General features: G+C 36.3%; 3 protein-coding genes across 3 annotated transcripts in view; 1 reads left to right on the top strand and 2 right to left on the bottom strand.

The window, feature by feature from the left end:
- jak2a (Janus kinase 2a) overlaps positions 1-9,334 on the top strand; it is a 38,722-nt gene extending 29,388 nt beyond the window's left edge. Inside the window, exons 15-24 of the mRNA XM_059357870.1 lie at positions 82-220; positions 412-563; positions 1,237-1,387; positions 1,478-1,611; positions 2,306-2,495; positions 3,559-3,683; positions 4,649-4,821; positions 5,062-5,179; positions 5,514-5,627; positions 6,935-9,334. Coding sequence (XP_059213853.1) covers positions 82-220; positions 412-563; positions 1,237-1,387; positions 1,478-1,611; positions 2,306-2,495; positions 3,559-3,683; positions 4,649-4,821; positions 5,062-5,179; positions 5,514-5,627; positions 6,935-7,042 — 1,404 coding nt within the window. The 3' untranslated portion in view covers positions 7,043-9,334. The remainder of the gene's footprint in view (positions 1-81; positions 221-411; positions 564-1,236; positions 1,388-1,477; positions 1,612-2,305; positions 2,496-3,558; positions 3,684-4,648; positions 4,822-5,061; positions 5,180-5,513; positions 5,628-6,934) is intronic.
- A 166-nt stretch (positions 9,335-9,500) lies between these two features.
- On the bottom strand, positions 9,501-11,498 carry rln1 (relaxin 1). Its single transcript, XM_059358487.1, has 2 exons — positions 11,101-11,498; positions 9,501-10,391 (listed from the first exon to the last, which is right to left on the bottom strand). The coding sequence occupies exons 1-2, from the start codon at positions 11,294-11,296 to the stop codon at positions 10,042-10,044; spliced, it is 546 nt and encodes a 181-aa protein (XP_059214470.1). The 5' UTR covers positions 11,297-11,498; the 3' UTR covers positions 9,501-10,041.
- An 832-nt stretch (positions 11,499-12,330) lies between these two features.
- On the bottom strand, positions 12,331-26,513 carry plgrkt (plasminogen receptor, C-terminal lysine transmembrane protein). Its single transcript, XM_059358709.1, has 5 exons — positions 26,375-26,513; positions 25,966-26,067; positions 15,174-15,304; positions 14,377-14,486; positions 12,331-13,882 (listed from the first exon to the last, which is right to left on the bottom strand). The coding sequence occupies exons 2-5, from the start codon at positions 26,044-26,046 to the stop codon at positions 13,755-13,757; spliced, it is 450 nt and encodes a 149-aa protein (XP_059214692.1). The 5' UTR covers positions 26,047-26,067; positions 26,375-26,513; the 3' UTR covers positions 12,331-13,754.
- Between the last annotated feature and the right edge of the window lie 831 nt (positions 26,514-27,344).

Raw genomic sequence — 27,344 nt, forward strand, 5'->3', positions numbered from 1 at the left:
AAGAGAAAAACTATTCAAGTAATGTGTATATTAAACCAGTTGAGCATTGAAGGTAATTTATGTTATCATGTTTGCATGCAGGAGGACAAAAACCTCATTCATGGAAATGTTTGCGCCAAGAATGTTCTTTTGATCAGAGAGGAGGATCGGACGATGGGCAGCCTGCCCTTCATCAAACTCAGTGACCCGGGAATCAGCATCACTGTGCTGCACAAAGAAGGTGAGACACAGGAGTCATGAACTGTCCTGACACCTGTGTGGAGGCACAGTGTGAGAAAGTTAACCAACATATTCTTCTTTCAGTTTGCTTTTTCATTTTCCTCCCTCCTTTTGTTCATCTACTTTTTTTAAAATGTCATTCATGTTTTTACTTCTCCCTGTGTTTCTGCTTTCTCATGTCTTTTTCATCAGTTCTGGTGGAGCGTATCCCATGGGTGCCCCCGGAGTGCGTTGAAAACCCCCAGAACCTGAGTTTAGCCACAGACAAGTGGGGATTTGGGACGACCCTTTGGGAGATCTGCAGTGGCGGAGACAAACCACTCAGCACCCTGGACTGCTCCAAGGTCATTAATAGCAGATGCATTGAAAGATTTGCCTTAATATAAACAATTTGCACTAAATAGATAGAGGTAAAAAGGTAAAGACCATTAAACTTAGTCGGCTGAGATCAACAATCATGTGAACACTATTTAGGGAAACTTTGACTGAACTAAAGGCCGTTTACACAGAGCAGAGAGGAGAGGACAAGATTGACCTTAAGTAGAGGTTGTAAAAATAGTAAATAGTTTAATATGTGTAGCATGTGGAGCTTTGGAAAAAAAATTCTGTATATATAGATTTATTTTTTTTGGTCAATTTTTGGAAAGTAAATCAGAGAAAAACAACTTGCGTTTTTTTTATTTTGCTTTTTTATTCATTTAGGTCAGGCTTTATCATATGTGATATTGCACAAGAGATATTTTTGAGTTATCCCTATTTCCGGCCATGATTGTGCAGTTTCCATAGAGGGACTGGACTTGTGTTTTGCTGTGAAAAACAAGTCCATAGTGAGTAAAATGTGACAGGAGCAAAAGACACCCTGAAAGTGTTCAGAGGAACACAAGATTATTTAGAACATGTTCTATTGATATTTTTAGAATGTCTGCCAACTTTTTGTCTTCATGAGTTTTTTTAATGAGTTTCCAAACTCATTAAAAAAAACACGCAGATTCTGACTTTTGCGCTTATGCTTTGCAGAAAATCCTGTTCTATGAGGACAGGCACCAGCTGCCAGCTCCTAAATGGACAGAGCTGGCCAACCTGATCAACAGCTGCATGGACTATGAGCCCTCACACCGACCCTCCTTCAGAGCAATTATCAGAGATCTCAACAGCCTCTTTACACCAGGTAGGAAGATAAAAATGAAGGTGCAAGGTGGATACTCTATGCCCTACACACACACACACTCATCATCCAGTGTTTGTGTTTGTGTTGCAGACTATGAGCTGCTGGTAGAGAGCGACATGGTGCCAAACAGGACAAGAGGCTTCGGCTTCCCGTGGGCCTCTGAGAGCCAGGAGCCGGCCCAGTTTGAGGAGAGGCACCTCATCTTTCTCAAGCAGCTGGGAAAAGTGAGACATGCACACACACATTCTATTTTTATTTTTAATTTTCTTTTTGTTTAACTCTTTTTTGTCTCCTTCAACTTATTTACAAATTGTCTTTTAGTGTGCATGGTTTTTTTTTTTTAGAAAAACATTGATTCTTCTTACCTTCTTCATACCTCTCTTCAGATGTTTTTTAATACTGATATCACATAAGATAAAGATAAAATACACTTTATTGTCCTGAAGGAAATGCTTTTTAGGCATTCTAAATGATTTCACTGGAAGAGCTAGATAAAAATCAGTTAAAACTTCCTCAGAGTTTTAAGCTTTCTTGAGATGTTTATTTGTTTTAGTCACTGTCTTTATGTGGGTGTGGGAAGAGCTTCTGTCAGATAAATTATGAATAGAAATAATTCAACTCACATCTAATCAGCAGTTTCCGCTATCATCTCAAACTCTCTCATGATACTTTCCCGACAGCGTGAAGTTGCTCAGCACTAATTGATATGAAAGAAAACAATTCCTGAAGATGATGTGTATTGTTTTCTGTCATGACACATTCTTCTTGTGACAAGGTGTGATGCATCTTAGTTACTGAGCATGCATCAACGTATACTTTAATAAAAGCTTATTTAGTGCATGCTCAAAACCAAGATGAAATCACAGCTGTTGTTTCTACATTTCTTAAATCCGCTCTCACTCTGACCCCACCCTGCAGGGAAACTTTGGTAGTGTGGAGATGTGCAGGTACGACCCCCTGCAGGACAGCACAGGGGAGGTGGTGGCCGTGAAGAAACTTCAGCACAGCACAGCCGAGCACCTCAGGGACTTTGAGCGGGAAATTGAGATCCTCAAATCCCTCCAGCATGAAAACATTGTCAAATACAAAGGAGTCTGCTACAGTGCAGGTATGAGAACATTGTTTGACATCTATAGATCAGAAATGTACAAAACGTGACGTTTATTCTGTTGTCTGTCCTTTCTCAGTTTTAAATCTTACATATTTTGGTCATTACTTATATATGACAGAGTAATCAAAATGAAAGCTTCAAGATTCTATGTCACATATTTTTTTATAGAAATCACAGTGATATAGTCTGATGTTTCTACATAAGTGGTTCCAAGATGATAAAAAGGATAAGAAGATAGTAAGACAAAAAAAAGGTTTCGTCTGCTAAACATTCAAATTCAAACCAACAGTAGATCACCTTAAAAGGATAGTTCTGAAGTGATTGATGTACTTATCCATAGTCAGTGTATTCAGTAGATGGCGGTCAACACCCCCAGTTTAGAGAAGCAGATAGGAGTCCCACAAACAAACTTGTGTGTCTTTGTCCTAAAGGGTTAGTTTGGATTCACCAAAGTCACACAATAACACAAAAAAATGAGTCAAGGCAGCGGCAGCTCAGCAACTACCTGTTCTGTGAAAAAAATCCTGTTTTTGTCAATGGAGCCTGGTGGCTTTAAAGAGAGCATGGACAACAGCTTAATCCACCCCTACTGTAAACTTAAACAGGGCTGACTGACAGAAAATATTCAAAAATATTCTTAAAGTGATATGGATATTTTGCTTATCTCCATGTCAGTACTGCATGAAGCATGCCAACTGCCATCTACCCTAGTCAGTGTACCTCATACAACCCATCTTCAAAAAAATCTAAACATATTTCTTTAAGTGTAAACAATAGAATATGTGTTTTCTCATATTAAGATTAAACTACCTCTTGCCTTTGTCGGCATATTTAGATAAAGCCAATTATTGTCTGATTAATCTCGATTCCTAAGAGAGATGTAGGTTTAAAAAAAAAAAAAAAATTTAATTCAAGGGAAAGATAAATCTTTACTGTTCAGCCTAAAACTGTTTTGCAGCCTAGGGCGTCAGTGAACATGCCCAAGAAACAAACACATCTTAACTTTCTCAGCTCTCGCGTAATATTTTCTCTTACGTGTCATACTTGTTTGTTTCTGCAGGACGAAGGAACCTACGGCTGGTCATGGAGTATCTCCCCTACGGCAGCTTGAGAGATTATCTCATCAAACACAAGGAGCGCTTTGATTTCAACAAACTGCTGCACTATGCATCACAGATTTGCAAGGTAATGTAGGGCAGTAAGCCCTGCCTTGTCGTACATACATACATATATGATGGTTTACTGAACATTTGAAACCTCTCTTCCTGGAGCTTTATAAAAAAAAACCTCATATATTCTGGTATTATAGGCAGACAGATAACAAGAAAGTCCTACATATCAGGACTGGTTTACACAGCTCTGTGGGGGGGCTGAATATTAATATAATACTCACCCAATGGGTGGTAGATTGTAACAATATGCTCTGAATTGGGGGATATATTTGACTTATTTTAGTTACTGTTGGTCTTTAATGTGTTTGACCACGTTTGTGTACTGAATCATGAAATGTTTGCTCAGAGCAGTATCATTATTTGGAGGTTGTTGACTAATGCTGTATTTTATTTCAGAATACGGTTAAAGAGCCAAAGGTTATGATTAAGAAAAGCATTTATCCTGGCAGGGTATACGTGGTGTCCATGTCCTCTCATCAGTTCATATTTTTTAAGGGCATGTGGGTTCATGAGTGTACAGTCATGGAAAAAAAGTATTAGACCACCCTCATTCTTCAAGTTCTTGTTCATTTTAATGCCTGGTATAACTAAAAGGTACATTTGTTTGGACAAATATAATAACAACAAAAATAGCTCATAAGAATTTAATTTTAGAGCTGATATGTAGCCATTTTCCATGGTTTTCTTGATAATGATTTTGGTTATTATCAAGAAAAACATGGAAAATGGCTAGATATCAGCTTGAATTGAAGAAAACAAGGGTGGTCTAATCATTTCTTTCCATGACTGGATGTGTGGTACATTATGTCTTACTTTTTTATTTACCTCTTTTGTTTCTTTGAAGGTGTTTTTGTTGCTTTTCCCTTAGAAAGGGTAATAACAATACAACTTTAGACACAAAAAAGTGGACTATAGTACATACATAACCCAGTTCTCTGTCTCTATATATATTATATATCTGTAATTATATCCCTTCAGGGTATGGACTACCTTGCCACTAAGCGATACATCCACAGAGACCTGGCCACCAGGAACATTCTGGTGGAGAGCGAGATGAGGGTGAAGATCGGAGATTTTGGCCTGACGAAGGTGCTGCCACAGGACAAGGAGTACTACACCGTCAGAGAGCCGGGAGAAAGCCCCATCTTCTGGTGAGAAAGACACACTGCATGTGGTTCTTCAAGTTTCAAGAAGTATTTTTTTTTTTTTACATTTTTGTGGGTTGAAATCACCCCTGGAGAACGTTTTTGATGAACAGGTCTTAGAGATATATCACACAGAGAAAACCGTTTTATTCACGCCTTTATATCTGCCTGCTTGTAATATAGGATGTCTTGCTTAAAGATGCATGCATCATTATGTGTTTTATAAACTGTATATGTATTTTACAGGTATGCTCCAGAGTCGCTGACAGAGAGCAAGTTCTCTGTTGCATCAGACGTTTGGAGTTTCGGCGTCGTCCTCTACGAACTCTTCACTTACAGCGACAAGAACTACAGCCCACCTGCGGTACTGCACTTCTCTATTGATGTCTTTTAATATTTGTTTTTTTAGTTTGGCAAATTTGACTTTTCTGTCACGTAGCATTTTTCTTATTCTACCCATAGTTGCTTCATCAACTGCCTGACTAATTAATCAAGCAATAAAACAATGGCCAGTGTAATTAGTTTGTAGTGTTTTCAAAGAAATCAGTTGATTGAGCCCTCTGCTTTATGAAGTGAGTTGCCTTAATAATAGGAAACACTTGTACTTGTTTAATTTTATTTTGTGGCAGTTTTAGTTTTTTTAAGTTTCACCAAGCTGATCTCACTAAAGCAAACAAAAACAACTTTCTTTGTTTCAGGTGTTTATGGAGAAAATGGGAAATGAAAAGCAGGGCCAGATGATTGTCTACCATCTGATAGACCTGCTGAAACAGGGATACAGGTTGCCTGCTCCAGATAGCTGTCCAAAGGAGGTCAGTCACTTGAATTCATTTTCATGATCAATTCAGTCTCACTACTTGTTTGTGAAGATAAACTAGGGTCTCATTTAATAAATTCACAAATGTACCAACTGAGGTTCACCTGAGACTTACATTGGTCTGATAGGGATAGTTTGGATTTTATGAAGAGGTTTTGTATGAGATGCACCGTCAAGATGTTCGAGTCCATCTGGAAATACCCGGGACACAAAACCTTTATGGACCAAAAAAACAGCTGTTGCACAACGGAGAGATTCAAAAGATCCTTCTCTCCTACAGCCATCAGGCTGTCTCATTCTTCAAGAGCTAACAGACTAACTGAATTTCCCCTCTGGGATAAACAAAGTAATGTTGAATTTAAATTTTGAATTTGAATGAGGTACTTATACAACAGTATGCCCCCAGTTTGGAGAGGAAGGCAGGAGTAACGACATATAATCTAAACATGGTACCGCTGTGAAAGTGGGCAGCAGGTAAATGGGTTAAAGAAAAACAATCAATATCAGTTTAACTGTATGCTATATTAAGAATAGTTTCACTACTGTACCTTGCCATCAGAGAGCTGGTCTGATGTAGATCTGAAGCTGTTATTAATGCCGTCTTCATAGCCACCAGACTCCACTGACAAAAACAGCATTTTTACCTTGCAGAGGTCTATTGCTAGTCTACTGCTGCCTTGATCGCTTAGTTGGTTTGTGTTATTGTGTCCCTTTGGTGTTATAAAGGGTTCATTCTGATTAATTAAAGTCGCACAATAACAGAAACAAACCAAGCGGTCAAGAAATCAGTAGACCAGCAACTCCTGTGTTCTCCGAGGTCAAATTACTGTTTTTGTCAAAGGAGTCTGGTGGCTTTGAAGAGAGCATAGATCGATAACACAGCCTCATTCCCCCCTCAGAAAGGGGCTGTCTGATGGCAAGGTATAGCAGAGAAAAAAATTTTGTTAATATAGCTGATGATGATTTTGACTACAGATAAATATCTCCAACAACCTCACTTCAAAAAATCCAAAATATCTGTTTAAAGCGATAACCTCACCAGTTACTGTGTTTGTTAAAAGCTTATCAAGAGCAAACACTTTGGGAATAAAGAAAATATTATTCCTGGCCCTAAACAGAAGAAGGACATCATGTCATATTATTAAATTGAAGAAAAAATAAATAGAGAACCCTTTCATTGCTTAAATATATATAAAGAAATCCTAGGCTGTATAAACTAATTTAGGTATTTAAGTTGAATAAAATATTGGTCCTGTTTTTTCCCCCCTTGTGTTAATGTTTGTGCTCTGATGCTTCCTTCAGATTCACAAGATCATGACAGAGTGCTGGAGCAGTGAACCAGCTCTGCGCCCTACTTTCAAGACATTAATCCACAGTGTGGAGACTGTAAGAGACAGCAAGGACGGATGAGCGCCATTGATCCCTGAACCTTTGACCTTTAGGTGTTGACTCCCGGGAGTCAGTCGTCACAGATCTTAACGGAAACACGAATGCCTTTGTGAAGTCTGGGTTTACAGCACAGATGCAGTTACTCATTAGAAGTTTAGGTGTTTTGTTTTTCTTTTGGTGTTCTGCACGTCGGTCAGCCTATTTAACATTTACTCAAATAAGGATGGTAATATCCACCGTCTTTGCAGTTTACCCACTTCTGTCTATGTTATATACAGGTTATCTGATTCATAATTAGTACACTACATCTGATTCAGACACAAAACCAAAGACTTATCAAATGCAGTTAAGTCTTAACTGCAAGTCTAAGTATTTGTTTGTGGTGCTTAAGTTCCAGTGTTGTATACCCAAAGGTAAAAAGGTACCACACAAACATAGATCTTCAGGACAAGCTGACCAATCTCCATTTCACTCATTTATTCTGGACATATCCAACAAATGATTTAACATCAGCCTTCAAGTGGCCTTCAACAGAGAGTGAAAGAAAATGGAAATCATGTCTTTTTTATACAAGAGTTGATAGTTCATTGGTTCAAAGGGAAACTTTTTGTTGTTTTGCTTTCCTCTATGTTGACAGTTAGCAAATCAAGTAACATGTCCAGAATAAATTGAGATTAGTGAGCTTCAGGTATTCAACATTGGATACATCAGGTGACTTTAAGAGCATTTCATAATGGGATTAATCATTTTTTTGTGTTTTTTTGCACATGGTGTTTTACAAATTGAATTCGACGAGTCAGGGAAGTGAGATACTTCTTTTGTTTAACCAAAGACGCCATGGGATTCTTAACGCCATCTGAATGCACACCTCAACTTCAATGCAATGCTCTTGTGTGGTCAGACTTTTAAGGACTGGGACTGAAGAGGGATCCAGGGAGACTTCTGCTTGATAGTTTTAAGAAAGGCCATAAATGTAGAGCACCAGCTGAGCTTCTGTCACAAGGGGATTCATTATGAACATCTCTAAAGGTGTTTTACATCAAGTTACATTTGTGCCGTTACATTGGACTTGTGTTGAACAAGTATTCATTGCACATCGAGGATGATTCTGTGTATTTTCTGCAAAAGCAAAAGCACCAAGAGGGCTTTTTGACATGTGTTAGTTTGCTACGACTGTCATCTGTTTACATAAAACATGCAAAAAAAATCGAGAGCATTGGAGAGAGCAATAACAACTCAGTAATCTATTTGAAAACTGGGTCTCATAGTGTCATATCTTGAACTAGTACAGTAACATTCTTGTTTTTGAAACTGGAAATTATGTGTAATGAGTATATATATATATTTTATAAATACAGTATGAAGGTTCCACTGTTACAAGGCCATACTATCTTGTCTGTAAATACTAATGTGAAAAATGTACTTTCTGAAGATTGAAAAAAAATAATGAAGGGAGATGCTTTTATTTTCTCTGTTTTATTTAAAATCTTTGACTTTCGTTCATTATTTTTCCACCCATTTAAAGTTGAACGGCTTGTTTCTATATGCTTGATGCATATGCGTTACGATGTGCATTATATTATCAGCCACAAATATATCAGTGGTGAGATAGTTTGTTTTTTTATGGTTTTTATTTCCATTTTTAAAAACCCTTTATGTGCCAAATATTAATGACTTCTATGAACAGAATGTAATTTATGGAACAGCATCTTTCTAATTTTGACCGATTATTACTTAAAAACACTTTCAAATGTTTTTTATGCCATCAAAGGGACAAACACAAAATGTCAAAGGACAGACGGGCACCCTCTCACCTCGCTAAGAATGAGTCACTGTAAAGAGCAAAGCCTTCTCACTTATGAACATTGTGTGTGTGTCTGTCAGCTCCCACGCTCTAACCTCTGGGCAGTATCACGCCCGTCTGAATATTCTGGTCACATCAAGTCTTTTGTGAATGAGAAATTGTCAGTTTGTTAAATAGTGCCAAGACAGAAAATGTTGCTGGCATACAAACATTATTGTGATATATGTACATTGACATGTAAGAGCAAATATAATTATTTTGTGAAATATCATTTTTTTAGCCAAAGATTTCCAGAAAAACAGGACATTTAACCAGATTTAACTGGTGGATTTTTCAATTTATTTAAATTTTTAGTTGTCAAAGACATTAAGCCTGGTTCTGTCATCTGATGGCAACATGCACCTACCTTTAATACAATTATGAGTTAATAGATGTACATATTGAAACATGGATATGTTGTATATTCCATTTGTATATAATTTCATTAAACAAAACTTCTTGTGGTAATATGGACATTGCATTGTTTTAAATCTAAAGGTTTCTTGCTTTCCACACAAAGCTTTATATTGTGCTCACAAAAGTGAGATTTTTCTTTCTTGTAGATAAAGTTTTGTATGTGATTTCTACATTTAGATCAGAAATTATTGGGGTTTTGTGCAAATTTATTTATACATTTGTTTAATGTACATCAGAAAGGGTTAAAAGAAAAAAGAAAAGAGGAAATCTGTCCTCAGGGTGTTCACAGAAAAATTATCAGGCACACATAATGTTGTGAACAGAGGGCAGCAATAAGTTCACAGCAGCCTAAATGACATTAATGTGTGATATTGGCCTGTGCTTGTACGAACATAGCTTAGTCAGATAGTCTGCAGGCGAGAATGTGAATGCTGCTTATTGCTCCAAATCCAGCAAATAACCAGTGACAAATACAACACGAGACGGCTCAATATTTCATATTAACACAGTATTTAAAATTTATTTTCAATGATGCTGAAAGGGTGAAATACAGTACATACAGAACATGATCTGTTTTTAAACAAAATATCAACCAAGTGAAGGAAAATATTATGTATTAAAATATTAGGCTCACTATAGCCTATTAAAGAGCAGGTGTGAACTTGCTCTCCTCCATATTTAACCTCCAACATCTTCCCACACTGTCCATTACATGTGTCACAACACCTCTGCCATCACCGAGCCTCTGACCCTCTGAGTCTCAACACAAGCGTCCAATATCATTCTTGGTGCAGCCCTGGTTACAGCACTTCCCTGCCACACCCAGAGAAAAGTTCCTCTTCTTCTTGCTTGGTATGGGCCAGTCAGCTGCAGCTGGGTTCCCTTCTTGCTCACCTAAAACTGTGGACGGCTGAGATTTTTCAAAGACGCTCGGTGACGCCTGCTGCCTGTCTCCTCTGGCCGCGTAAAGAGCCAAGAGGTCTGCCAGGGAGTAAGAGGAGCCAATATGGAGCGGCTGGTTCTTCTCTGCTGTGAGTGCGGCGTCAGGCTGCCACGTGTGCTGGGTGTCTTCTACTGTAATGTCACTGAGGGAACTCCACATGAAGGGTTCTGGAGAAAAAAAGAGGATCATTAAGTGATCAAGCTTACAGTGTAACATTTAGTCATTGCACAAAAAGAAATATGATCCAAATATGCTAGCTTTAGTTTTTTTTTTTTCTGGACTAACAACACAGGAATGAAGGGTATTACTCGTAATTAACAATGGACATGACCTGACCATGGTGCTGAAATATGAGGCTCCACCAATCAGCTGTCGAAGTGAAATCCTGCCTGAATAAAACTGTGACAGACTCAGCTGTTGCTGTGTAATAACTCAATATCTACAGTAACATGCACAGCTGTAACAATTAGAAAAATATTATTACTGCTTTCACGAAACAATTTATCTCTAAAAAGTAATGTTTCATGCAAAATGCTTTTTTAAGCCACTCATATATGGAGATGGACACTTTTCACTATTTTTCAGACATTTTCATTGACAAACGACAACGACAGAAAATAATAATTAGTTGCAGTCGTAGTGTTGAGAAGAAATTAAAGTATGATTGAAGAAAACAATTACAGTTCCTAGCTTGTGATCCTTTCTTCTTCCCTTTAATATCCTTTTGATTAATTAATTTCTTAGAATATACCTTGGCTAAAAAGTAGGTTTTACAACAAGTCTTACAGCAAATGCTGGTACTGCTATTTTTCTATTTTCTTTTAAATATGCATGTCCAATGAAGCAATCAAAGAAACAGCAGTGATGTTTACTCACCTACATCCCCCTCTGTGGAGCGTTTCCACCGGGAGCCGCCGCAGGTGAAAATGACGGCTCTGATGAACTCTCTCCCGCACAGTTTCACCCCGTAGTCCCTCGGCAGGATCAGTCTGCTCATCACGTCAGCCTTCACACAGCTGCATATGCCCCCGACGCACACCACAGCCACAGCAAGAGTCAATCTCCAGAGCATTTTCACTTGAAACTAACGGAACGAGCCGGCTGCTTTTGTGCTGCACAAGAGGGTCAAGCAGAGCTCCACCTCAGATCTGATCAAGGCTTCAAATCCTGTTAGTTTCCTTGTTTTTCTCTTTCAGTTAGAATAGTTTTGTAGGAGCCTGTTGCAGCTAAAGTTGTGCTTCTATTTCTCTGTCTTGTGTTGTAGAGCAGGCTTTGGTTTCCTCTTTTTGTTCTCTCTATAAACCTAGTCACTGGTTCACTTATCAACCTATGCCTTCAACCCCAACCTCTCCCTCCCTCCCTCTCTTACTCACACACACACACAGACACGTCATTTAGATTGATGACAATGACGTACTTGAATTTATTTCTTTATTGTAATAATATTAGGAAAATATCTGTAGTGAAGCGTGAGTGTGCTCATTACTCATACACTTGTTGAAGTCATGATTTTGAGGCAAACAATATGAAGGCACGTATGACACCTTGTACACTTCACTGGGAAGAAAATAAGACTGTAAGGCTTTTATTAACACACGGACTGTGTGTTGGCAAGATTCTGGCAATACGATACGCATCACAATACAGGGGCTATGATATAATACACTGCAATAAATATAGTGTAAGCAAGAAGATATTTTGGCATTTTTTAAGGAAAAGTTGTCATAAAGAACACACCACCTATGGGTAAAATTGAAGTCTAATCTTTGTATGTAAATTATTAATTAAAAATCAAGTGCTTTTGAGAACCATACATACCATCACAAAACATAATTTTACGATACTCAAGCGTATTAATATTTTCTTGTGTCCCTCTTTGTTAAACTACTTTGGTTTGGTGTTTATTTAAGTTATTGGCACTGGAGCTTTGCATCAAAGAATACCATGTCACAAAAAATATAATTGAAGAAGAAAAAGTCTTGGCAATATTTCTTTTTATTGGATTTCAAAATATAATTTCCATGATGTCAAACAAAATTAAAATTATATTTATGGTTAACACACAATGCATAAATATTAGCACCTTGTAATATTTTAAATCCACTGAATACAACTGTGATCATAAAAAATATGTTACAGGTGCACCAATGCGAACAAAAACTTGGGTATAAAGCTCCTTAGTACTGATATTGTATATTTGCAAATAACTCTTTCAGAAACAATGACTGAAACATTTAATTATAGAGTTTTTAATATGATTCTTCTGCTGTCAGGTCAAATGCAGTGTTGATTATTTTCTATATTAGCATTTTGATCACTTTGTAATCGTTGTTTTAATTATTACTTTGACACTGAGTGTACCTGCCTGGCAGGAAACATCAGCTGTCCAATAAAAAACCCCAAAGTTAGCATCTAACATGGGAAAAAAAGATCTAAAAGACATGCAAATGTTGCATTTCTCTGTGTCAGGTGGCAAGAAAATATACACCAAGAGATTTAAATGTTGTTCTGTGTCTGCCTGATGAGCAAACAGGAAAAACATCTGTTTGCTAAAACATCAGCCTGGATAACCTGGGACTTTGTAGAGATTATGTTGTTCGGACTGTGTTTAAAAGTCTTTCTGCCCTCTAGTGGTCAAAAGCACTTAATGCAGCTTTTATTAAGTAAATGATTAACAGCTATAAAACACTTTTTGAGATATACGCAGGGTCTCAGTTTTAAACCACATACTGAGGATAAGCTACCTTTAACTATGTCCAGACTGGAAAAGTGACAACTTAAGATAAACCAGACAGCATGCATAGTAAATACGCTTAAGTGTGATTATGGTACACACTATTCCCACAATGCAATGGCAAAAGGAAAGAAAGCTGAACCACCTGGTTAAAAAAATGTGCATGATGCTGAAACAGCTCAAATTCTTGGACGACAAAAGTAAGTATTCAATCTTTTAATATTTGGTTGAGGTGGTAGACCAGCAGCTGCAGTGTCTGAAACTTTACATTACTGTTTTTGTTAATGGAGTCTGGTTGCTTTGAAGAGAAACAGCGGTCTGATGATGTTGATACTTCTGTATGCTAACTGGTAAAACTTACAGCTTAGTGTGCAGTGCATACTGTATAGAATTAGTATGGAGTCTGGATTTAGGACACAGCTGTAGTCTCTGACTGAGGTACTTTACAATGGTTGAATGTAATTGATGCAAATATTCATGTAACATATTTATTCCATGATATACTTCAGTACCGACACTGCATCTCTTATCGATATAAGTTTTTTTTTTTGGCTTTACTATACGTTTAGCTACTGATGTTTTAACAATAACCACAAGAACAACATTATTTTCTACTTATTAATATTGAGACTGATTTGACTCAAGGTCCATGACATAAAATTAGTGCAAACCATAGACTTAATGATGTCAAATAGGCAGTAGGTAATTGGCCGTTTTTTGTTTTTTTTTAAGCAAAAGCAGAATGGGTGAATGCATCGACTGGACGGTTATGATTTTCTCTCAAATAACCAACACGTTATTTCTCCAAGAAGGAGGCGAGGCTGCTTCGAGCACGGCGGGCTTTCTCTATGCTATCGAAAGTTGGAGTCCCATGAGGCAAGTCCAGACGCTCATGTTCAGACGTCATGATAGTCTCAGCCTCCCCTGAAGGTACAATAGAGAAAAATTACAATGGATTGTTGTATTGTGGCAAATGGGTGTCTGTGAAACCAACCACTTTTGTCATGAACATGCACTATTTTTTGTCACAAATGTATTTAAATAAGCCATTTCATTAATTAGAGGTAATTATTGGGTTCAGCCTCTCCAAGTGAGCACTTATGGCATTGAAAAAATTAAGGGTTGGAGATTAAGTTTTATATATTTGTATTATACCCATTTAATATTACTTTTACTAACAGCCAGTCAGTGAAAATGACTTAAAATGGCATTAGTTTGTGAGATTTTTTTGTTACACATTCCGATGTCTGAAAACTCATTAATTGCATTGAGTCCATGTTTGTTAAATTTCTATTTGAGATATAGAAATGGTCCTGTAATTTAAGTTGCTGGTAAGTGTAAGTTTTTTTTCCTCATCAGCATTAAAGCTTTGCTTCTGTGGGGTATTGATGATAAATATGATAACTGATTAGTCCTACCTCTCATGCGATAAATAAGCGTCCCATAGGCGCTGTCCATCTGGTAGGCAAATATAAAGCTGAGAGGAACGATGGGAGCCAACAGGAAAGGTCTCTTTCTTTTAATAGCCCTGAAGTATAGAGACAAAGAGAAGAACATCTTAGTATTTTCTACTTTAATTATGTTATAAAAGATAAAGCACGTACAGAATGCATACTTCCACTTAGGCTACACATTTATATTTAATTGCAAAAAATGTAATGTAAGATTTGCATTAAAATATACACAGTAATACAGGAGAACATTGTGTTAACGATAAATAGAACGATAAATTGTGGAAAATGTCAAGTGAACAACCAGTGAGTTACAGCCAATGTAATGTGTCATGTTGCTGTAGTGGCACCCATAGGTAGCTTGTAATTTTTTTTTAGCAAACCGTAACTGCTACAGTTAAATTTGTTGTGACTACTGTGTCGAACAACAACAAAACGTCATACATGGAGATGCACCAGTAAAGACTGTGATTCATTTAATACAGAACCTGTGGAGACTTGCAGCTGTCATAAACAAGCTGATGTAGGTTGTTCTCTCACTGCATTATAACTCGTTGTTTGTATGTGTTTGTTAGACACAAAAGATAATTTCTGGGTAGATCTTAAAGGGATAGTTCAGATTTTTTTCAGACCTACTGTAGATAATACACGACTATAGATAAGTACCTCATATGACACTACTTCAAAAATGCAGAACTATTCCTTTAAAGTTAAATAGAATACTTTTGAATTGACCTCTATTAACAGTTGCAGACAAAACTCACCCTGCAGTGAGTCCAACTGTAGTCAGTGCAAAGAAAGCCCCAAAGTAATTGAGGAACTCTCTGGACCAGGCAATCTGCATAGCCATCTGTCTCTCTCTCATCTGGTTCTGCATCAAGATCTGACGCTCCATCTACACAAACACACAGAAGAAAGGACAAGGAAAATGTCATCAGGCATTTAAAAGCAAATATTGACTAATACCATGATTAAAACATGAGATATTTAATGATCAGAAAATAATTTTAGGAATACAAATACAGCAACAAAAACAAATTAAATAACAAATTCAAGTCAAGTCAACTTTATTTATCAAATGCAGTCAGGTACAGGACATACAGAGAATTGAAATTGTGTTTCCCTCTTATCCCCGGTGCAAACAGCAATAAACATGAAATATAAAATATAAGTAAAAGATATAAAATGGAAATGAAAAAACATATATACAAGCAAGAAGACATAGACGAAAAGACACTGGCAATCTGGGAGATGTACATGGTATAAATAAATATGACGATATGAATAGATTAATGGTATAAATATGGCGAATAGTATCAGTATGGCAATATGCCACAGTATAAACATATTTTATCAGTATAAAGAGGGGGGAGAGAGACAGTGCTGGGATTTATAAATTAATGAAACAAATAACTTTTGCCTGATAATAACTTATTACAGAAACATAAACAACCACAAATGCCAAAGTTATTTATAGTATAAGTTACTATATACAGCAATGACAGCAATGACAAATACTTTCCATATGTAATATGCCCTCTTACAAATTTGACAGATAGTATTTTTGTTGAGGATATATGTTTATGTGAAAAAAATGCAAGTGGGTCTACGGTATCATCCTGGAAATTAAAGAGGTGAGACAGACAGGCAGTCGGAGGGACAAAGACAGGGTCAAAGGAACAAGAGACAGCCAGTCCATGCTGATGAAGCTCAGTCATGTGAATCTTTTGTCCGCTGTTTCCTGTTGGATGTTTACTCACATCTACATGAATTTTTCTATTGCTACTCTTGCTATTGAGCTGACAGAGTGACAATCTTGTTAAAAAAAAACCTTTATCCTCAAAAAACTGAATGTGTCAAAGATGAGCTTTTATTTCCACTTAAGGAACGTGACATTAACTCACTGATGACGCAAAGGTAAAGAAAAAAAGAAAAACGGATGACATAAATTACAGCATGTCGGAACGTTTTGATTTCTGACTTTCTGCTCATATTCAATAACAATTATGTATTTTGAGTTAATGGCTGAACATTACGCAGAATTGCAGCTAAAGTGAATGAGACTGGCTTCTGGCTCACAGTTACTCATTAGTGTCCAACTACTGCACTTACATGTACTTAAACTCTCGCACACCTATACATTACAGACTATTACCACAACGTATACCTACACCGCCTACTGTAACTGCTGCACGTTTTATACTGTTGATACTATACAAATATATCTTAGCATATTTATCTCACTCTGTTCATACTGCTATATTATCATTATTTATCATTATTTATTTACCTCTAGACATACAGTACTGTGCAAAAGTTTTAGGCAGCTGTGAAAAAATGCTGTAAAAATAAGAATGCTTTCAAAAAATAGAAATGTTAATAGTTTATTCTTTACTCATTAACGACATGCAAAATGAGTGAAAGAAGAAAAATCTAAACCAAATCATCATCAGATTTGGTTTAGATTTTCAAAACCAGCATCAACTCTTCTAGGCATTTTTTCACACCTGCTTAAGACTTTTGCACAGTACTGTATGTACATTAATATGCACGCTTAGTTTAATTTGAACCAAATTAAATAAATGGAGCCTGTAAAAAGAGAATAGTAAGTATGTTATCTATTTTTGAGTTCTGTCATATAAACAGAATGACCGATTTGGGTAACACTCTTAACATGCAACAAAACTTAACACCAGAACATTATACAACAAACCATTTCTAAAATTGCACTTATTATATTTTGCATTACCATGTCAATGGTCAGTACTGCAGTACTACTGGGGACATTATCTACACTTACTGTAAAACATTAAGAGCTCATTACGAACTAGAAATAATGTTCGATTTGGGCTGCTGTTGAAATTTGAGACAGTCAGCAAGAAACTAGGAAAAAAACATCTCCATGTAGGTAATAGAAGGGGGTGAGTCATTTTCAAGTTAAGTTAATTTAACATTGTTTTATGAGGGAGTAGGCTTCATAGTGACCAACTCCCAGAAATAAATGTGTTTCACTTGTCAAGCAGGATAAATAAGGAGAAGACTCATCAGTCAGAGCCTGACAGTAGGCATGGGAAATTGTCTCCAGTCATTTGCCTTTTATGGATGAAAAATTGTCCATGGCAAAATGTATATTTCCACAATAAATAAAGAGGTTAGAAATGGATTATGAAATTCTTTATAATTCTAAAGCTTTGTCCGGATCATCTGGTTTGCAGCACTGGTAAGTCCAGTAGATTTTATGAGGCTACCTCTCATGTTGATCCAGCTCTACTTCACCTGGTAGCTCCAATAACAAAAGCTGTAGTGGCAGTAATCAAATACCTTTGATGGAATCTGTTCACCTGTTGTGACTGTGAGGAAGTGGGGTGATTGGCTCGTAATAAAAGTCAGTTGTAGGGAGAAGGACTGAAATAAAATTACAAAAAACAGCTCAGGAGGGTCAAGCTGTAATCACCGGGCTGAGAGTCACTGGCAGGTAAAAATATATCAAAAAGGTACTTCCGTTAATGAGGCACAATCAGCTCTTAAAACTAACCCAATATGTTTTTCTTAGCATGCTGTTAGACTGATTGTGGAAAGTTTAATGACCATTTGTGAACCTTAAAAGCTCCTTTTAGTCAAGACAAAGTATATCTATGACGGCGCTAGCGGATCACAGCTGGATCAGCTGTCAGTCACTTTATCAGCTGTAGACATGCACTTATAATAATAATAATGATAAAATGTTTTCTCTGCTTAACAAACACTTGCACACAAGTAAAAACCTGCACTGTGTATTTAAATGACAGAAAAAAAGAAAAAAGTCAGAAAAAATGAAAAAATAGTCAGAAAAACAGAAAAAAATACTTTTTTTGCAAAAAAAAGAAACAAATTAGTAAAAAAAAAACAGAAAAATAGTCAGAAAAACAGGAAACATTTGTCCTTAAATAGTATAGTATAGTATAGCTCAGGGGCACAGCTATGCCCAGAACATGACTGTGCCCGCTGAACACTGGCCAATGTTTTATTAGGTTAGATGATTAAGTGAAAATGTAAATGATGTCACTCAGATCAAACCTGCTCTCAGGAATGATCAGCCTCACGTGGGACTGAATGGAAATGACAAACGATGTAAAAGTGTTTCTTGCTGACGGACAAACTCTCTAATGTTTTTATTTTATTTTGTTTTATTACTTTAATAGTATCCATAATAAATCGGAATGGGGAAAATAACAGATCATGAAAGGAAAAAAAGCTTCTAGAACGATTTTTCTTTTCATTTATTATAAATGTAGATGTTTGTGGTCTTTTTGTTGTTCAGACCAACAATAAAACAGATTTCTAACTCTATGGCAAATCACAAGATAAATAAAATATAAAACTTGTGAGTGACACACTATAAACTATCTACAACAAATATTAACCGTAGAATCAAATCAAATCGTATCACTGTATTGATTCGATTCGGTTTGTGATAAAAGTATATATTTTTTTAATCATATCGTAACCTGTGTATCTAGTAGTATAGTAGTGATTGTTGTTACTGAGCACTGTGCTGTTATTGTTTGAGGAGATGGACTGAGAAGGGAAGGGAAGAACTTTATATTTATATTGAGTACTTTTCAGTTCTCACATAATTATTCTTATTTGTTTTGATCATTTGTTATTTTTCTATTATTTATTTTAATGTATATCTAATTATGTATTATATTATTTTTTAAATCTAATTATATCCATTATTTTGCTCAACAAATGCATATTATCAAAGTCAATGAGCTATCTTGTTAAATAATCGTGATCCCAATATTGATTGTCATTGTGATTTTTGCCATAATTGAGCAGTCTAAGTTAGTTCAGCAAAACAAACAATAGGTAAATGTCACCATGGACTCTGTAAGCAGGTTAACCCATTGAGGCCTAAAACGCCTGTAAAACCTCTGGGTGATTTGAAAATAAGCCCCTAAAACCTGGTTTTGTGTAAATGCTTCTACTAAATAATAGATTTTTCAGCCTCTGTAGCAGATAGAAATGAAATTCAAAAAGTATTTGAGAGCTTATACAAATACTACAAAACGACGTATCCTCTTTCCAGGCTTCAATGGGTTAAGGGGTAAAACAGAAAAGAAGTAACATAAGCTGAGAACAAGGAACTTCCATGATCACTTGAAAAGTTTCGTTTGTCACTGAACATGAAAAAAAAAACATTGGTATTAATTCCTGCAACCAAGCTGACATCAACTGCTGCCCCGTCCAGGAAGGCAGAGGATACAAACTGTGTGTCATATCCAAGAGATAGAATCTGGGTGGAGAAATGTATCCAATTAATGGAAATTACATGAACGGCTGCTGCAATCATCAGCGGTTGTTTCTGTAATTGTGATGTTCATGTGGACAACAGTGACCTCAAAGATGCCTCATTAAAATGAGACAAAGTTGAAATAGAAACAAAATGCAGCAGGTGTTATTAATGACTCATGACTCATCATTTATTATGTTTCGATAAGACCCCTTTCCGAAGACAGTCAGGGAAAATTACCATCTATTTTCCTCAAGAGCCAGAAATGTGTAATGAAACGTTTCTGGTAACGTGATTAAAGAGATTCTCTCGTGAAGTCATCTCTTCTCTCATCTGGGTCGTAAAACAGGAAGTAGACCAGAGATACTGGATGTTTGATCTGGAAACTACCTACTTCTTATTAATCATTTTATCCCATTAGTCACCTGCTTAAAATATCATTTAAAGAGGGTGTACAATATTCCAATAGTAGTTAGACAGATATTAAAAGTCTAAATGGATGATCTCAAGTAAAATGATCTCAAGTAAAATGTATGGAAAGCCATTTTCCATGGTTTTCTTGATAATAACCAAAATCATTATCAAGAAAACCATGGAAAATGTCTAGATATCAGCTCTTAAATTAAACTCTTATGAGCTAGTTTTGTTGTTATCATTATATTTGTCCCAACAAATGTACCTTTAGTTGTACCAGGCATTAAAATGAACAAATACAATTACAGTGTTTGACCTCCACCCTCCACAACCTCTGCATTATGAGCACTGAATTGACTCTTTACCTCTCTGACTTTTAACACAGATTTAATGAACACTCAGATCTTAAACTCTGCCAGTAGAAGCTATCTAGCATCTGGAAACTCCACAAACTCACCACCTACCGCTCCCCAAGTATCAAAGCATCAAACGGCCAGCCCTCATCTATCACTGCCACTGATACTTTACCACATTATTAAGTCACCAACAGGAACAAACTCATCCAAACCACAAACACACAGCCACTAAATACATTTCCAAACTCACAGATGTGGACACAAATGCTGCATTTGTGCACAGTATCCAAATCATTCAGTAACAATCACATTTGGGGGGGAATAACCTATTTTGTCAGACAATCTGTCCCTTCTGTCAATATGACTGGAAACTGGGCATCATTTAAACATTTCCAATAGTAACACAGCTACAGTAGCAAGTACCGAAATGATATATAAACATGTTGATGTATTTACATAACAGAAGAAAACAAATGTAAAAATGTGTCTGAACATACGCACTTCATTGGCAAAATTTTGATTTAAGTCAATCATGTCATTTTCAATATATGACAGTTACTTGCTGTGATGGGCACTTTTAGGTAGAAACCAGATAAGTATTGAGGTTTGACACCCATTTTAAGCAGTCTACGTCAAAATACTTGAGGGAAATGCATTTATTATTATTATTATTATTAATAATAATAATAATAATAATAATAATAATAATTTCCCAAGTGCCAAATTTATTTATTTTTTTACTAAAAAAGCAAAAGTGTTACCTTTACCTACGTGTGTGCTTTAAAAATAGACAACATGATGTCTGTCAGTGTCATCACAAAGGATGACACTGACAGATTTGAAAGCAAGCTTGGACAAGCAGCGGAGGAGACAGTGGCTGTGAAGAGCAGTGAAGAAAAAGTGAAAGAAAGAAATGAGCCAACATGACTTCACTCTGGGGGTGACAAGGTGAGAGCAGAGCTGAAACGTAAGCGGGAAATTCACTGACATTTCAAAAGGCTGCAGGCTTACGCAGAGCGGGACAATACCTGGAAAACTACACAAATAATACACACAAATAATTGCGGCCTACACACTGAAAGAAAAAATGCAACAGAAAGAGAGAGAGGGAGAACCCCACTACACAGACACAGAGATAGTATGACTACTATCACATGTTATCAACATGCCATTTGTTTGAAGTCTTTTAAGTCTTGAATATATAGTATTTTCCCTGACAATTTCAATATAAATCAGAATTTCTTTTGTGAATCATTTTAATCAGCACATCACATAACTTGTTAATGCTTTAATCTCAGGGATATAGATAATATCAACCTTCTAAGACCCACAAAAGGCACGTTTCCAATAGGGTAAAAAGTGGCCGCTGGGAAAGTTTCAGGCCACGCCCTCTCGGCGTCTCCTCATGGGAGACGCGCCAAACATAATAAGGAAGTAGATGCCGAGATGGAACAAGCAGTGTTTATTGTTGTGACTACTCGATACGTCGACGGCTTTTAAAAATGGTGCGTGTTGTGGCGTCGAGTACTACGTCACATCCCACTTAGCGTTCTATCCAATCAGCAACCAGGCTTTTTTCAGGGGAGGAAAATGGCCCTGCTCTTCAACAGGGGCAAGAAACGGCTGGTCAAGCGGGCGGCTCATATTCAATTTAGGGGCGTTTTGCGAGGGAGACACGCCTTATTCTGGGTATTCGACTATAGTGGAAACGCACCTATAGAGGCATTTTTAGAGGGGTTTTTTTTAGTGGGGGACAGGGGTTCTTTAAGGGGAGATATCAGGTCAGCAGTAGATGACACATAGAAGTGGTGTACATCATCTGAAAGCTGGGAAATACAGCTCAGTTCTTCTAGTAATAAATCCGTAACAAACATTGTGATTTGGTTGGGTGCCTATTAAAATTTTGACAGTGCATAAGGACTTAGAATATTATTAAATTATATGATGGCCATTCCTATGTTCACTTATGCCTCATATGTTGCTACACCTAATTTGGGGTTGTTACCATTTTTTTCACTGATTTGGTGCTAAAATTAATCATTTTTGACCACTTGAGAAAAGTGCCAACTTTTGACATTTTGGAGATTTCCGTAAGAATTAAAATTTTCACTATGGTGTTAAAACTGCTACAGCCCCTGAAAGACAGAAAACCATCCAGTTCTCAAATGTAGAAATACAATCCACATTGACAGGTATCTTTTATCCTCTGGGCCAGCCGACACATGTAGTTGCTCAAACTAAGGTGTGACTATGGGAACATAAATACACACATATCATTCAGGTGATTCTATTTATTTTATTGTGGACACTTTAAAAAAAAGTTTTAACAATACCTCATCAGCCATTAGCTTTTTGAAATCACCTCGTATTTTCTGTTAAATATCTCTACTTTCTGTAAAATACATTTTATTTATTTTTTCTAAAAGGGACAAACATCAGGATTTGTACTCCTCGTTAGTGTATTATGTTGAGAAAGTGAGAATTGCAGTTGTTAAATGAGCGAAATAAAACAAATCAAAACCCCTGCAGGGTGGTCTTGTTTCTCACCTACTTCACATTCAACCACACTCAAGTTCAGTGACTGTGAATGAAAAGCACAGCCCTACAATTTGCAGCCAAAGCCCTCCAAAGTATAAAATTAAAAAAAAAATTAAAAAGTACGTCATTGATGTAATTTCACAGCTACCATTTATCCACAGGACATGCGTCACACAAACACACAACATTTTCAAGTGATGTTTAAGATGGACACCGTGATTCAAACACAAAGCCAAATGACTTTGAATTGAGAGTCCACAAGGGAAGAGTGTGGAAGGGATCAATTAGTTTTGAATAATGTGAGTTGAGGACACAGGCAAGCAATTATTTTTGACATCTTAATGCACGGGGAGGCAACAGTACATTAATGCAATTCACAGATATTCTGACGTTGACAGGAACAATCTTATTCATTTCATTTGGTGAATTAAAGATGCTATTTTTCTATTGAAGATGAAAAAAAGCGGCAAAATTATTTCCTGTTACAGACAGTAACATATCATTTGACAATTAGCAACCATGGGGACTCAGTGTCATCTTTGAAATCTCTTCTTGAAACTCACTTTTATTGTATTGCCTTTTATTGACCTTTACCTTCTTTTACGTTGTTTTATAAATTATTTAATTGTTTTATTTAAGTGTTCTTAATTGCATTTTGTTTTATTGTCAACACCTTGTAACTTTGTTTTGAAAGGTGCTATACAAATACAATCATTTTATTATTATTATTATTATTTTGTTTGATTGTTCGACTTTTGAGTATGTTTTGTTCACGTAAAGGTAAATTTATTAACCAAAATCAAAAAATTGTCACAAATGCTTTTAATAAATTTTTAACAGACAGATGATAACAAAATGAAAAATGTCATATATGTATTTTTTCTTAAAAGTGTGCTGAGTTAAATATAAATAGGAAACTATATGTACTGGTAACTCATTGAAATAATGTAGATCCACTACAGCATTGCTCAAACATGTACCTAATAATCACCCGTGAGTCATCGTCACGACCCAAATGAGCATGCTCTAAAACTCAATTGCCAAGCCTTTGCCATCATTGAATCATATTAGTCATCTTCTACCACCTTTACAGCTGGGAGAGCAGGAGAAAATTACAGGGAAGAAAACACAACAAACCTGTTGGGTCTAAGTCGGATAATGTCATTGTTGTTATGACAGTCACACATCCCACCTGCTGCTCAGCAGCTTACAGGCATGAATACATCACAACAAATTGGCCCCAAAAAGGGGAAGAGAAAAAACAACAACCCTTTGTTTAAATGTAATAATGAGTGCAATAAAACATGGGGTCTCTAAATGGAAATGCTGAGATTTGAATTAAAGCTTCTATCCCTGGCTGTGAGACTGCATGATTCAAGAAAAACGAGGAAAGAATGTGACGCTGACAAGCCAAATAGATGGTAAAGATTCATGTGATTAGAGAGCAGACACCTGGTTGCGTCGTTGATATTCTCTGATCCAGCCAGTCGGTGTTACTTTCAGAATTTCTTCAGAGCCAACAGCAGGAGTACATACTAAAAGTAAAAATTAAAAGTACAGTCATGGAAACAAATATTAGACCTCCCTTTTTCTTCAATTTCTTGTTTTTTATGCCTGGTACAACTAAAGGTACATTTGTTTGGACAAATGTAATTATAACAACAACATTAGCTCATAAGAGTTTAATTTAAGAGCTGATATCTAGACATTTTCCATGGTTTTCTTGATAATAACCAAAATCATTATCAAGAAAACCATGGAAAATGTCTAGATATCAGCTCTTAAATTAAACTCTTATGAGGTATTTTTGTTGTTATCATTATATTTGTCCAAATTGAATTACAATGAACAAGACATTGAAGAAAACAAGTGTGGTCTAATATTTTTTTCAAAGACGTATGCGATTTGAAAAGTAGCTAGCGTTTAATTTTGGTTTATCAGAAATCTAATAATGCAGGATCCAATTTAAGGCCCTCATTGTGTCAGTTTATAATTGCTTAGTGGTGTGTTTTGAACTCTTATATTCCTTAAAAAATACAATTAATATCTTACTGCCAAATGGTGACCTTATAGGTGTCTGCTTTGCACAGTAGGTACTTCAGCATTGACTGGGTCAGCATGTACATGTATAGTTGTACATTTAGATTTAATCAGCTGCCAAGCACTACTGTCCAAAGCAACATACAGATAAGATACCATCCGAGCCACAGTAGGCCAAGGGTAGGCCTTCAACCAAGACACTCTGCTCCACATTATACAGGTATCACAATGCGTCAGGTGCATGAAGTAAGTCATGCTATTTGCTATATCGTCACCCTGTTAAAATAATTGCCTGACTCATTTTTTCAAGGAAACAGGAAACACAAAAAACTTCACCAAAAGTTTAACATATGACATTTCATTCAAAAAGGATGTAACAAAGGATGGCTATTGGCATAGTAATAACACTGTGTGTAAATTATGTAACTTAAGAGAAATAAATGACTTAGGCAATTTTTTGAACATGCCACTTTATTTTGAAGGTGTCTACATAAGAGTCACACAAGCCTGTCAGAAACATGACATGACAAATATCATGAGCATTAATGTTACTTCAAAGTGTCATTAATGTCCATGACACATCCCATGTCATGTTTATGACATGTCACTTTTATGTAGACACATTAGAGTAAAGTGCTACCAATATTAGTGTCAGCAATAAAACACTGATAAACTAAACTGATGACTAAACAATCTCCCTCTAGCTCTTCTTTGCTGGGTTCTTATCTGATGCCTATGAATGTGGCAAATTGTCAAAGAAGTGATGATGTTAAAGGGGTAAAATCACATGATCTGATCAACTGGGATGTAGGCGATTTTACCATAGGTGGCCAGCGTCACGAGGAGATGGTTTAGGTTAAAAAAAAAACAATTGACTTCGGCGATAATTTTAAGTGTGACGATATTTATAATGGTATTTTTATATGCACTCACCTGCAGCCGTGAATTGTGGAGCATGAATTCTTGCTGCTTTTTGAAGTTTGCATCCATGGATTTGGACAGTAGGAACCCCATGGTGGCGCTGTTACTGTTGACCTAAACATACAAAGACTCAAAGTTATGATGCATAACATCAAACGTTACCATTTACGGCCGTGAATACTCAACATAGAGAGGTAACGTTACAAACAAATTCTGAACTTTATTTATTTAAACATGGCAGTATTTCATTGTACAGTAGCTTCACTTCCAGCTCTCAGTACTTTACTCGTGCTTCTCTTCACTTCATGTCTGATAACTTCAAGCTAATAACGTTACCGTCTAATGTACGAATGCTGCTATTGCTATGTGGCTAGTTAACGTTACACTAGCTTGGTTAACTAAACATTAAAGCTTTACATACCTAATATTACACCAGCAGGACTGACAAGGCATTCAAGGGCATGTCTCAATGAAAACAAAACATGTGTCCACCCTCAAAAACAGCTAACTTCCTGTCTACAGTTCTGTCAGGTAACCTGTCATCCTAATGCTAGCTAAATAAACAATGTACTTCCGGTGAAACTTTCAAAATAAAACAAAAAGCACAATACTTTTAGTCACACTGTTAAAATAATCGCCTAAGTCATTTTTCGTCAAAATTGTTTTTGTTTTTTTGTTTGTTTTTTTTTGCCTAAATCATCTCCTCATGACGCCGGCCACCTATGGTAAAATCGCCTACATCCTCAGTTGATCAGATCATGTGATTTTATCCCTTTAAGATGATCACTTATTTGACAATTTGCCCCATTCATAGGCATCAGATAAGAACCCAGCAAATAAGAGCTTGAGGGAGATTGTTTAGTTATCAGTTTAGTTTATCAGTGTTTTATTGTTGATACTAATATTGGTAACACTTTATTTTGAAGGTGTCTACATAAGAGTGGCATGAGCGTGTCATAAACATGACATGGGATGTGTCGTAAACATTAATGACACTTTGAAGTAACATTAATGCTCATGATACTTGTCATGTCATGTTTCTGACAGGCTCTTATGTAGACACCTTCAAAATAAAGTGTTACCATATCTTGCTTAAGTCACAAAGGCATGTTCAAAAAATTGCCTAAGTCATTTATTTCTCTTAAGTAATATAATTTACGCACAGTTTTTATTACTATGCCAATAGCCATCCTTTATTACATCCTTTTTGAGTGAAATGATCAATAAATGTTATATGTTACACTTTTGGTGAAGTTTTGTGTTTCCTGCAAAACTTGAAAAAATGAGTTAGCCAATTACTTTAACAGGGTGACGTTATCCTAATTCAGAGAAATGCTTTCAAAATGTTAAAACAAATATTGTAGGGGCATTATGATGACAGTCTACCACCA

This window comes from Centropristis striata, chromosome 19 (assembly GCF_030273125.1).
Source record: "Centropristis striata isolate RG_2023a ecotype Rhode Island chromosome 19, C.striata_1.0, whole genome shotgun sequence".
In the NCBI taxonomy this organism is placed as follows: domain Eukaryota; kingdom Metazoa; phylum Chordata; class Actinopteri; order Perciformes; family Serranidae; genus Centropristis; species Centropristis striata.